A 14075-nucleotide genomic window follows, 5' to 3' on the forward strand; every position below is an offset into this window, starting at 1 on the left:
GCCACAATTTAACTTTTCTGAGACAATTAAATTTATACTGCCATGAAAAATGTATTTTTTTTTTTTAACAAGTTGTTTTACGGCGCACCGACAAAGATAGGTCTTATGGCGATGATGGGACAGGAAAGGGCTAGGAGTGGTAAGGAAGGAAGTGGCCGTGGCCTTAATTAAGGTACAGCCCCAGCATTTGCCATGGGAAATCTCGGAAAACCATCTTCAGGGCTGCCGACAGTGGGGTTCGAACCCACTATCTCCCGAATACTGGATACTGGCCGCACTTAAGCGACTGCAGCTATCGAGCTCGGTAAAATGTATAAAACACCAAACTTAGTATTATGGTATGAAGTTTACAAAAAAAACAGGGTTAGTTTTATGAGTGTTGATATTGTGATCGTGGCCACAGGATCTCCAGTTTTACACAGAATCTGAAACAAAGGATAAGACTTTTTTACGGGATAAGAACTGTAGCCAAAGTAGGGAAATTTCGAAGAGATTGTGGGGAATGTGACCTCTTACACAAATTATAATATGCAATTTCTAACAATATCAACATGTTTCTCTATTCCTACAAGTTAACAAGATAACACACACAAACAGAACCCAGTTATTTTTCTGTAAAAAACAGAAAATACAATTCTGCTTAACGTCGCACCAACAGAGATAGGTCTTATGGCTAGGAGTGGGAAGGAATTGGCTGTAGCCTTAATTAAGTTACAGCCTAGCATTTGCCTGGTGTGAAAATGGGAAACTACAGAAAACCATCTTCAGGGCTGCCAACAGTGGGGTTCAAACCGACCATCTCCCGAATACAAGCTCACAGTTACGTGACCATAACCGCATGGCCAACGTGCTTGGTAGTCACTTTTCTTGCAGCATTTTAACAGTTGCTTCTTTTGGCTGAGAGAGATCCTTCTCAGAAAACTGCTTTTGATAGCAGATCTCAGAACATGATAATATTTTTGTTTTTTCCACAAGGACAGCAGTCAGTGTGATTCTTGCAAACAATACTAAATTTTCACTCAGTTGAAGCATTGCTATTAGGTATCACTAAAACGGCAAGGATCACTTAAGGAAGTACTGAATATTTAATGTTTCCAAAAGCATCTTTCAGCTTCAAAATTTTAGCTCAAACTACATTCATTGTTTCACAGTTTGAAATGTCATTTAATGGATGTGCTTGGTAGGAAGAAAATTTCACTTCCAGTTTGACTTGGTCAGTGATCACAATTATGTTTGAAACAATTCAACAAAAAAAACGAAGTAGTTGCTCTCGGTGAAACATCCATTACTTCCACATGTTTCACTACAGTCATGAAAAGGGTATTTGTCCAAAATGTAGTTGCATGCTGTAGTGAAGAAATTTCTTTACCAATTCAAGAACGGTCTCATGTCATCTCCAGATAAACTGCCAGCCTCACTTCCTCGCTTAATGTTGTAACTCCAGTTACAAGATTGTCATCCTCTTTCTGACAACACCTGCTATTGAACTTTATATTGTTAATACATTTCAAAATTACTCCTAACTGCTTTCCGAACTTCTCAGTTTTCACAAACCTCACCATTAAAATCATCAACAATCTGTTCATGTATCTGGCCATTTTCTGTATGCAACATGAAGTACTTTGTGAAAATGGGGTGTGTGTTTTTCAGAAATAACAAGTTTAGTGGCATAATTTTCCACTGCTGATTTTACTGCAATAAATTTGCTATTGCTGGTTTCTTCTGACTTGACTTCTTCCCAACATGAAACAATGATTGCAATGGTTCCCCTGTTCTAATACCTCGTTTATTGAATCAATGAGAGATAACCATCTTATACTGACACATTTCAAGATTTTGAGGATTGAGCTCAGGTCCACTCATTTCCTGATAGGCCTACATCTTGTATATATATATATATATATATATTTGCAGCTTCTTTCAAGAAAGAAATACGAGGGCAGATCAGAAAGTAATGCACAATAACTTTTTTCCCAAAAAGTTTAATATGTAACAAAACCAAACAAATCACAAATGAACTTGAGTATAACCATCTGCGGACTGCTGATTTCACTTCCGCATCTGTCGCAAAGTGTTGGCCGGCCAGGAATTTCTTTATGGGACCAAACAGATGAAAGTCCGACAGTGCCAGGTCCGGACTGTATGGTGAATGCTGGAGAAACTCCCACCCAAATTTGGAAAGTTTCTCACAAGCAGGAGCAGCAACATGAGGACAGGCATTGCCATGAAGAAGTTTGACACCGTCAGCATTAATGTTGCGGCGTTTATCACGAAGGGCACAACGCAAAGAAAACAGTCTTAATGTACGCTGCAGCATTCATAGCGGTCCTGTGTTCAGCAAAGTTCACCAATAACACACCAAACATGTCCCAGAATACTGTCACAAGCACTCTCCTAGCAGACTGAGTCACTTTGAATTTTTTTTCATACCGGGGAACCAGCATGTTTCCACTCCATAGAGGCCTGCTTGGTTTCAGGCGTCTAGTGATTCGCCCACGACTCATCACCAGTAACAATTCCTTTCAGAAAGTCATGTACTTCTGCAGCGTAACGTGTTAAGTGATCCATGCTTTTCATCATTCGCTGCCCCTTGTGGTTGTCTGTCAGGTTCTTAGCCACCCACCGAACACAAACTTGACGGAATTACAATGTGTCATCAACAATGTCGTACACCGCACCATAGGAAATGTTGAACGCCTGCGATAAGGTTCGCAGGTACACACACCTGTCGTTCAAAATTGCTGCCTCAGTGGCGCGGACATTCTGCGGAGTTACCGGCCACCCGAAGCATAGCGAATCATTGGTTCACATGGCCCTCTTGGAAGAATGCACAACACCTGGAGACATTGCAGCGGTCCAGACAGTCGTTCCCATACACGCCACACATGTCCCGGTGAATTTCACTCTGTGTATGCCCTTTGGTTCACAAACATTGAACTACACTACGCTGCTCTTCACACGCACACAACAACAACGTGTGCGATATGTTTGTTTCGTAGTTCAGGCTTCTCTCACTAGAGCTGCACGTGAAAACAAAATACCCTTTGTAGCGCAAACTTCAAACTATATCGTCGTGAAATTGTAACATTCGAGCTGCAATGCCAGAGGAGAAAAAATTATTGTTATTACAAGATATTAGAATCATTCCGTATTGACGGTTTTCACTTTACCAAGGAAAAAATTAAATGTATCCTCCTAATTCAGTATGAAACATAATTCCATCATTAGATGGAGCAATAGGATTCAAACATGTTTCGACTTGTTCGAGCCATCTTCAATGGAGTAGGGGAGGGAGGGGGTTAAAGTAATCTACATAATACAAACTAAAAATCTGCTAAAACCATAATGAAGGAACAAATGAAAAAGAAAAGAGACAGATGGATATAAAAACAATGACAATATACAATATTTACATCAATAGATGGAGCAATAAATAACTCGCCGAGACAAATTCAGTGATAAAAAAAGGTTAATATAAAGCATAATGTGCTAAATGTAAGAGCCTAAGAAGAAAAGAAAATAAATGATACAGACGGAAACGAAACAATAAGTGCTAATAGTGAGGTCGCGGATCTCTTAGACTAACATTTTTTTAGTTTGATAACAATTCAAAAACAGGATGAAATCACTGTTGAAGCGAAAAAGTTTGAGAAACCAAGTTTGAGAGGAGACAACGTGCCAGGTGAAATGTATGTGATAAGTGATGGAAAAACGCTGATGAATTTAAAATTTAGAATAGCAGCATTCTCAATTTCTTCTCAATTTAGCGGTCCCGTTCTCGAAGATTATTTCCAATGTTTCCAATGTTGGCTAGGTGTTTTTGCCTTATTTTAAATGGTTGGAAGGACAGCGACAAAATTGAGAAGCTGTGTTACAGAAGTAACAGGTGCATGGTAAACTGTAAGTGTATAATGGATTTTAAATTATTTGATGCGGCACATTTAGTATTTAGTATCTCTGTCTAATGTATTTACGAGATTTGGGTCCACTGAGTTGGCTGGGCATTATTAAAACGTGTTACCTCATCCTGTGCTTGCTAGGAGTATGCATCTATGCCACGAGCGCTGTACTCGTCTGGTCGTCTGCTTGTATGCTGGTGAGATTTTAAAGACTGAAGAAAAATTAAAAGTGTTGTATAGTGAAATTTAGAAGGGTGTGTTTTCTAAAGGAGTCAGAGACTGACAAATTGATTATTTAAAATCAATTTTGAGAAGAGAATAATTGCAGGTGTGCTGTAAGTGTTATTGTAAATGGTATATTTTAGAACCTATTTGAATAAATTAGAGTAATATTTTCATGGTGTCAGACAGTGTTTAATTTAAGGCCAATATTGTTATTCACTCCCAAAGTCCCTAACCTGTCATGATTCCAGATTACGACAGGGGTTTCCATATGGCGTAGCCGCTATGTGAATATGGCGAAGTGCAGACGTCCTCCCACCTGTTTCAATGTAGTCAGTGTCCAACATCATGTACTCTGAAAGACCTGATTTTTGCTACACCAAATGCAATCGGTGTTGCTAACTTCTGGGCGGCAAAAGCGTAAGCAAACTGTCAATTAAATGTTATATCATGTACATATTATGAATTATTACCATATTAACTTCAATCATTGTAAGTGCTTCTGACACAAATAAATAACTAAAACCTGTTAACTTCATCCTCATCTGCACCCTCACATAGTGAATACACAGAGACAATATTCTCGTCCCAATTCTTCCAACTGCCAAATCTACCCACATCATTTACTCATTTGCGTGTAATAGTATTCCTGACAAACAGCCCTACCCTACACTCTGCCCTTCCCTTTATAACACCCGTCCAGTACACTTCAAAATCTCCTTTCTCTTCCTCATTTATCTCCCCTTACCTGAATGTCATTAACTCCTAACACACCCAGACGCATCCTCTTTGCTGACTCAGCCAGTTCTATTTTCTTTCTTCCATAAGCCCCGTTAATATTGATATCTCTCCATTGAATTCCAATTCGTTTGCCAAGTTATTTCCAAGGAGTCCCTCGCTTGGCAAATGGGCATGGGACTCTGTTATTCCCATAGGTCCGAGGCTTGGTTAAAATGTTCTGAGTGTGCTCTGTGAAAATTCTGTGAAGCAGGATTCTACCCTTACTTACACACAGTCCAAGTGAGGATCTCTTCTCTAATGGCTTAGGGACCACGGTGGATTGTATAGTCCTAGCCACCTAAGCACAAGGAGGGCCACGACTCAGAATATGTCTGAGATGCCCATTCCGATTCCATAGCAACTGGTACTCTCAGTACCACTTACTAGGCCACTCAGCCATTGCCTATGGTTCACGAACTAGGACGTGACTAGAGTAACCCACACCATGAACCATGATTTTTAAGTAAGTACCTTTTATAAGTATGGCCACTGCAGCACTTGGGTTGTCATTCAGAGCTTGCACGTTCTGTATGTACATCTGTAGGCTTGTACAAATACCATACAGGAAGTATTCACCTGTATTTACATTTGTGCGTATTGAAAATGCCTCTGACAATTAACCGTCCCTCCAAGTGTAAAGTACGCACTGTGATTAGTTTGCCACATGCAAAATATGTGAAAGCTGTTGAAATTAATCGGCAGATTAGTAAAGTATATGGGGAACACACTACGAGTGAAGGAATGGTAAGAAGATGGGTTAGAGCATTTAAAGAAGGCCGTACTAATGTCCATGACAAGAGGCGTAGTGGGCAACCATCTGTCATTACTGAAGACTTGGTGCAAAAAGTTGACACAGAGGTTCAAGATAACAGACGCTTTCCAATTTCGTCATTAAGTTATGAGTTGCCTGAAATATCAAGGAGTGTTCTTTATGAAATTGTGTTGGGGCGCTTAGATTATCGGAAATTGTGCTCACGCTGGGTACTGAGGATGCTGACGGAGGTGCACATAACCAAGTGCGTAGGCAGTGCTCTGACTTTCCTTCAGCGGTACAGTAACGAAGATGATGCGTTCCTAAGCCGAACTGTCACCAGCGACGAAACATGGGTAGCTTATGTTACGTCAGAATCAAAACGACAATTCATGGAATAGAGACAGTGAACATCACCCAAGAAAGTGAAGTGCAAGCAAAAAATTTTAGCTCGCAAACTCATGTGTACTGTGTTCTGGGATAAACAGGGTGTGTTGCTTGCAGACTTTTTGCACCGGAGTGACACGATAAATGCTGAGACTTATTATGAAACCTTACGTAAACTCCATTGTGCAATATAAAACTAACGGCATGGCATGCTCACAAGGGAGATTCTTTGCTTCATGACAATGTGCGACCTCACACACTAATTGAACCCAAGACCTCATTGTTTCATTTGGTTGGGAACAATTTGATCATCCTTCATATAGTCTTGACCTATGGTTCATTCCATGTTAAGAAAACAGTATTGCTCTTATGACAGCAGGGTTGCCATATCGAACGGCTCTGCTCAACACCATTACGGCGGCACACAAATTGGGAAATTCTGTATTTAGCTTCAAGATAAAACGCAGAAGAAAGTAAGCTGCAAATTATTTTTATGAACTTAAGGGGACAGGGGTTTTCAGGGGATATTTTTTGTTTGTACGGAATCAGAGGTTAACTACGGCAGATAAAAAAACTCAACATTGGAGTGTAAGGCAAACTGGGGGAGAAAATAGGAAAATAATATTTTTCATGGCCTGAGGGCTGAGGGATGCATTTAATTGCATTTAATAAATTTCCCCAAGCAACGCGGAGTACTAATATGCTGTTGTATCGCTCACAAAACAATAGTAAAAATTAAATGTGGTTGTGAAAAAAAGTCTGAAAATTAAAATGCACTTAAGAAAGAGTTAAATAACAAAACCAAGCACAAATAAAACACAATTTTTTATCAGTTCTAGTTATACCATGACGTATCGCTGCACACCACAACACCAAGATCTTCAGTAACAACTTCTGTACAGTACGAAAATGATAGAACACACGAATACTATGTAATACACAATGAACTCTAACTCAATACAAGACAAGTACGCACTGATTTAAAGCCTAAAAACAGACACGTAACAAATAAATAGTGCACATTACTTCATTACAGAAGTGAGGTGCCGGGGGTTCACAGAGTGAGGGACTACAAGAGCCTTGTACCAGAGCAACACAGAAGAAGGAAAATGAAGGAAGGCAACAAAGCGATGGCTGTTCTTGGCTTTGTGCTTCCTCCCTACGAATATATTTATGAAAAATAAAATGTTATGTAGTTATTTTAATAACGCACGGGCAAAATGCTTCATCCTTTTTATCTATCTTTCACAATACATTACAAAGTACAGTATCATATCCCTCAATCACGAGGAATTATGGATGTCTCAGAGGGGGTGTGTTCACTCCTTGTAGGTCCATAAGAACAATACTGTTTTCTTAACGTGGAATGAGCTATAGTGCCTAGTGGCTACCACTTCTTCCTCCAATGAAAAAGTATTTAGGAAGTCAGTGCCACAACGATGATGATGATGATGATGATGATGATGATGATGATGATGATGATGATGATCTAAAAACGACCGTGCTGCAGTGGCTGGCACATCAGGTAGCAGATTTCTATGATGAAATTCAGAAGCTGGTTTCACGATATGACAAGTGCCTTAATATGCTTGGAACTTATGTTGAGAAGTACTGTAGTTTGAGGTATGGGTTTACATGTAAAAAAAAAAGAACTGTTTAAAAGATTGTGTTACTTTCTATATCAAAACAGTACTTACTTAAAAAAACATGCCTTGTATGTCATGGATAGCAAACATATTTGCAGGTAAAGAAGACATATAAGGGTAAGATTATGAATACTTGCTATCGTACAGAATCAAATGGATTGATGCCCAATGTCTAGAACATATCGTAACATTTTTTTCACTCAAAAATTTGTAGATAATGCAGAAAATTCCTTTTAGTTGAAGCACATTTGATAAATATTTTCAGGAGATTTTCTGCTTACCTTCTCCCTGGTACCAGTCTCAACAGCTAGCTTTCCCAGCCTCATATCTCGCTCCACCTGTGCCTGGCGTTCTCGCAGCTGGCCTGGTTCACGACGTGCAAACATGCGTATCACAGCAGGAGTATGGAAAGCAGCACTGATGGCAGCTTGTGTTGCCTACAACAGATGTCACTTTTAAACAATACACATATCGAACATATCTAGACGGAATAGAAGATGCTGCAGATTGGCTAACCATATTCTAAGGGACGATAAAAAGTAACAACTATTAAATAAATATGAATCAGCTTCAAATAAAAATATACATACAAGTCAAACATTTTAAAGTCTTGAATATGGACTAAAAAGCATCAGAGTTTTTCTTTGGTCAATACATGATACTAGGAGATAAAATATAACAGATAAGCTGGTAAGTAAAGTAAACAAGGTACAAGGTCCACTGATTCCACAACTTTACTTAAAGCACAACCATATGAAGTTCTGTTCAGGTGAATATGGCAAGTGTATAAAGTAATATTAGATACCCTCTACATTTTACTTAAATGACTTACTTTCCATTTCAAATAGAAGCTCTACCACCATAAAAGACCTTCAAGAAAGAGGACATACAACATATAAACAAAGCCCAGATTTTGATGACATGTCGTCTTTTAATTGGTGCTTTACAGACATTGCTAATTTACATAAATCTGAGCATGGTTCCCCGCATTATAGAAATGTGCATTTATTAGGTAACCTTTTGTCATTCTTTACCATTTTTCATATTTTTGCTGTTTAAAAAATTTAATCTCATGTCCCTGGAGATGGGCAATGGCATGAAATAGGGGACTGCCTATAGAGGCGAAGTACAGTGGGGATTATATGCCCAGTGACTGCTAAGGTAGGTGTGAGGTCCTACAGGAACCATGAAAAGTGATGGCTAACGGGGCTATGATGTAGAAGCCATGTTAGGCGTAGCTGGCCAATGGTGGATTAAGCATGCTTTCAAGACAAATACGAGCCTCAGGTCGAAAAAACTCAAGACGACAACAGCTAGGTGTGTATGACAGCTTACAGCCCCAAGCTTCACCAGTTACAAAACTCAAATCAAGAGTGATAGTGGTGGTGACTATTATTTTAAGAGGAAGTAGAAATAGGCAGCCATCTTCTATCAAGACTAATCGGAGGGGGGAAAAATGGAAGGGGTGTGGCACTTTGAAAAGTGAAGGTATCGGCCAAAGAAAGATAGGGGCTATGAAGGGTGTGAAAATGAAAGACTTCCTATGCCTTAAATGTTCTAATACCATTGGTGTCAGGAAAGAATAAGAGTTGACCAAAGGATGTTAGATAGGATAGACTAAAGTGAGGAGCCTGGCATAAGTAAGTGGAAGCAATGCCGAAACTTAGCTAAGGGCCCCATGGTCGCCAACCCATGCTCCCAAATTAAGTGCCCTTGGAGTCCCCTTTAGTCGCTTCTTATGACAGGCAGGGGATACCATGGATGTATTCCACCAAATCAAGACCAAGTTGCTGGATTTGAACCTTGAATGTTCTAACAGTGACAAATAAAACTGAAGAGAGAGTAGGAAAGGAAGAAAATTCTCATATTGGCGATGAGTGACACAAAATGGAAGGCAACAGGAATAAGACACCTCTGGCTAGACCAGAGGTGCTTAGCTGGACGGCCGTTGAGGTAGTCCAATGTGGCCGGGCTGGCGTGACGTAAATGCTGGCAGCTTACGTAAGAAACATATGTCACAGTGAAGAGAGAAAGCGAACACACTTTGCAGGGAAATGGGGGAGCATTGACATTCAACTGTGATTACGAAGCTCCCCTCCACTATTCAGCTAAGTGTTGATTGGGGTAGATTATTTAAAATAAAACTTTATAACTGCAACAACAATAAAACTGACTTTATCAAGATATTCTGGATTCTGGGTTGATTTATACTGTGCTCGATATTAACAGTCTGTTTTATTTTGTTATATTTATTCATTCAATAAAAACTGACACAATATAATTTTTGTGTTCATCATCATCATCATCATCATCAACGAACAGTTCCAGTTTCCCGGATATTGTTAATGAGCCTCTTCCACTTCTTCCTGTCCATATACAACTTGTCATGGAGAACATTATCCACTGTCCATCCTCTGGTAACTAGATCAACCTTGATCATGTCCATCCATCAGGTTTTAGGTCTTCCTGCAGGTCTTTTCACATCCGCCTGTCTTTCCAAATTTATTCTGGTTGTTCTTGTAGGCTCCATCCTCATCACATGCCCGTACCACCGTAGTCTGGATGTGCCGACTTGGTCTAATAGCCCTTTTTAAAGCAGTACTCAATAAAACACTTTCTTTTCTAACTAATTTTATTTACAGGCTCTATAAGTGCTAAATAATAAAATTTGACAGAAAAAAAGGAAAAAAAAAACAATCCAGTGCTCAGGAGGTCAGTAATAAGATGGGAATATACTTCCCACTGCCTGCTGTCTGCCATTCAGAAGTGGGAACATATTTCCCATGGCCTACCTACAGACACAATTTCAGTTCGGTTAGTTCACTTTTTAAGGAACCTAGAGAAACAGGTAACAGCACAGAGGTGCACAGTGCACCTGCTGCAATAGACTTTTGTTCTCTTGTCATTTTTTGCAGTCTAGCACAACCTGCACCTGTGAAAAGAAGGCAAACTTTCAGGTAAGTGGCAACCTACATTAAAAAAATCGAACTTTGTCTGGAACACCTAGAGGTTTGCCATCGTTCTTATAATTCTTGTTTAGATAATTAGCACACTCTGGACCTTTCCTTTTTCTGGAGGTGAACTCCCTATCAGATAGCACCCCACAGTTATCTGAAATTCAAGACGATTCATTGTCTTTGTTGAGCCATAAAAATACAAAGAATACAGAATAAATGCATTCACAAGGGCAGCATCTAATAGGAAATAGGAAATAAAAGAGCCGGAACCTCCACTTCCGGGATCTCCTTGACACAGAATAAGATTCTCTCAACTGTTCAAAATTATCTACCCCGCGCATAAATCTGGTGTAGTCCTAATTGTCTTTGGACAGGTAACTAGTAATTTACTCCAATCGTGCTGTGTTCAACTCACTTGCACAACTTCATTAGGATTGTGTGCTGTAGTCAGCTTGCAGCAAGAGTGCTCAAGAACATCACACTGCTTATGATCTACACAAAAAATTATCTTCATGGAAAAGTGTTACATTTCGCTTGTATCCTTCTGTTCTTTTAACACTCACAGCAAGAGTGTAAAAACTACATGAACTTCAATTGTTCTCTTCTTCATGAAAGTGTTATATATGTTATAGTTATCCTTTAATGTTGTTTTTTGTGTGTTGATAATTGTATACTTCTTGCCCTGCTTATTCTATCGGCTGATGATGACACCAAATGTGTGTCGAAACCAGTCCCGAATTAAACATGTTGTAACATAAGTTTGTGCAACTGTATATCATTGTATTCAATAGGTGGAACCTCTCGCTTTTTAATATTGTGATTCTCAGTTCAATACGGATCAATTATCAAGTTTTTAACTTTAAATAATAATACACGACTATGTCTGAAAGTAATTATTTTCTGTGTATCTACCCTGCTTCACTGTAGGAATTTTAGGAAATCTCTTTCCCTCAGTGACAGACTTATTTGCAAGAATGCCTTCTTGATATCAGCAATTATACCAATGGCATGCTTAGTGAAATGGGTTTATATCTTTGGAACTAGCTCAATCAAGTTCAGTCTCTTCTCAATGCAGTCATTCAAAGAATTTTGTTTGGGGTCCTTACATGATGCATCAAAACATGGACGTATTTTCGTAGTCTGACTAGAAGCCTCGATGACAATCCAATGAGGCAAGTAGTGCCTCCCAGATTCACTTTCAGGAACTATCTCTATAATGCTAGTCATGAAACACTGCATGCTATTTTCCTAGGGAGTCCAAACATCTTCTTTTATCCAGACATGTCCTTTTTAGATCATTGTCTGAGGTCTGGGGGATTATTTAAAAGACCTAAAATGTCATCCTCTTGAGTGAATCTGTTTTACTACTTCATTTTTACAAGTATTCTTCATTGCGAGACAGCACCATCGATATAGAAATGTGACTGTAGATATATAGTAGGTACTGCGATTATTCTATTTGATAACAGACTATTTACCACTCTGTATACTGCATACTTCTCAACTATATGCCGTCAAAACACTGCTATGTGTGACAGCTGACAATGTGACAAGCAACAAGAGATAACGAGGATTTGAAGGAAGCCTGTTTTAAATGGATAGCGCTGAAAGTGATGTTGGAAAAGACTTTCAGCACAATGGACTGATAAGAAGAACAGTTTCAGGGTAGAATCTGTGAAAATCCTCTAAATGGTTCGATATAATCTGAAGGAATTTACATGTGTATCTTTTTATATGTTAGACATGTCAAAACCCCTGAAGGCAACTGAATCTTCAGAAAAGTACCAGCAAGGCATGTAAATTAGTTTCATTGCTTAAATTTTGTAACAATTTACTGTATAATATGGAACCGTTTCCATATGAGTATGTGAAAATCTCGTTAAGACATTTCTGCAGAGGACAACAAAACAGAATGTGTTAAACGAGAAAACATACTACTGAATATACAAATAAAAACTATCCAACAGGGATATGAAATCATTAGATACAAATTTTTCCGAAATGAGGGCATTTAGAAAATAAGTATGAGGTTATCCACCTTTCAATACACCCAACCAGATTTCATCCTTAGCCTTATCATTCTAAACATCAGCAAGTCATACATTGTATGTACAGTAATTAAAATCCCTTACCATATACACATACACAATTTTAGCTAATTTAATTTTTAAGCTCCCTCGGGGGAGCCTGTTAACCCCTAGAGGGCGCGTCCCCGGGTGGCGGATTGGGGGACACTACAATTCAGTAGGGTTGGTTGAAATACCCAATACAACCTGTGGACCAACAGGTAAAACCAGTTCCTTGGGGCTTTAAAATACAGGGAAACCCTCTCTCCAGGGGTAACAAATATGGAGGGCCCAAGCCCAGGGTATGGGTGAAGACCCCAACGGCATCAGTGGCGGAGAAGGTGGACTTCGGTATGCCATCGGTGGCGTAAGAGGGAAACTTGTAGCGTCTGTACTCCAGAGGAGTAGCTAGAGAAGGCATCTGTATTCCAGTGGAGTGGCCTAGAATAACACCTGGCAGTAGGTATAAAATGCTTTTGGGAGTGGTAACCCCATCGTAATAATAGCCTATATATGGTATGGTACTAGGAAATCAACCTCGGAAAAGGCTAGGGCGCGCTTAAAGCGACGTGCAGTTCTCAGGGTACTGGGGGATCTATGAGAAATGGGCGACCAGTAACCGACATTAAGATAGCAATAGTAAATCTTACGACCCTGCAGGAAAGCCGGATGAAGTAGTAGATTTCGTGGAGAAGGAGAAGGTGGAAATGATGGGGCTGAGTGAAGTGAAATGGAAAAGTAACAGAAGGAAGAAATTGAGGAAAGGACACACATTATACTGGAGTGGTGGCCAAGAGGCAATAAATGGAGTGGGACTAATCGTTTGGAAGCAATTGGAGGAGTATGTTGAAGTGGTAGAATGTGTTAGTGACAGAATAATGAAGATTAGACTAAAGATGAAGAATGAAGTGATGGACTTTATGCACCACAGATGGGAAACAGAGAAGATATTGAAGGATTCTTGGAGAAAGTAGAAAGAGAAATTTCAGGTGTGGAAGTGCTTATTATGAGAGACCTGAATGCACAGGTCGGACACAAGAGACAAGGAAAGGAAGAAGTCATTGGACCATATGGATATGGGAAAAAGAATCACGAAGGAGAGGAACTAGTGGATTTCTGTGGAAGGAATAGACTTATAGTGGGGAATACATGGTTTAGAAAGAAAAACAGCAGGAAAATTATGAGATATCGGTAGGGTGACAGAAGACCAAATCAGTAATTGACTACTTTTTGGTGGAAAGGACTAACTGCAGGAAGTTGATGGATGTGACAGCTTTACCAGGAGAAGCATTTGATGGGGACCATAGAGTTGTGGTAGCAAAATAACAGTTGGGAAAAATGGAAAAACTAAAAGAGGTAAGAGAAAG

General features: G+C 39.4%; 1 protein-coding gene across 2 annotated transcripts in view; it reads right to left on the reverse strand.

The window, feature by feature from the left end:
* The window catches only part of LOC136876418 (protein LZIC), a 195782-nt gene that overhangs the window by 53664 nt on the left and 128043 nt on the right, over window positions 1-14075 (reverse strand). For both annotated transcript variants that reach the window (XM_067150377.2, XM_067150378.2), the window contains exon 3: window positions 7967-8122. In XM_067150377.2, coding sequence (XP_067006478.1) covers window positions 7967-8122 — 156 coding nt within the window. The remainder of the gene's footprint in view (window positions 1-7966; window positions 8123-14075) is intronic.

The sequence above is a fragment of the Anabrus simplex genome, chromosome 6, assembly GCF_040414725.1.
Source record: "Anabrus simplex isolate iqAnaSimp1 chromosome 6, ASM4041472v1, whole genome shotgun sequence".
NCBI classification, from domain to species: Eukaryota; Metazoa; Arthropoda; class Insecta; order Orthoptera; family Tettigoniidae; genus Anabrus; species Anabrus simplex.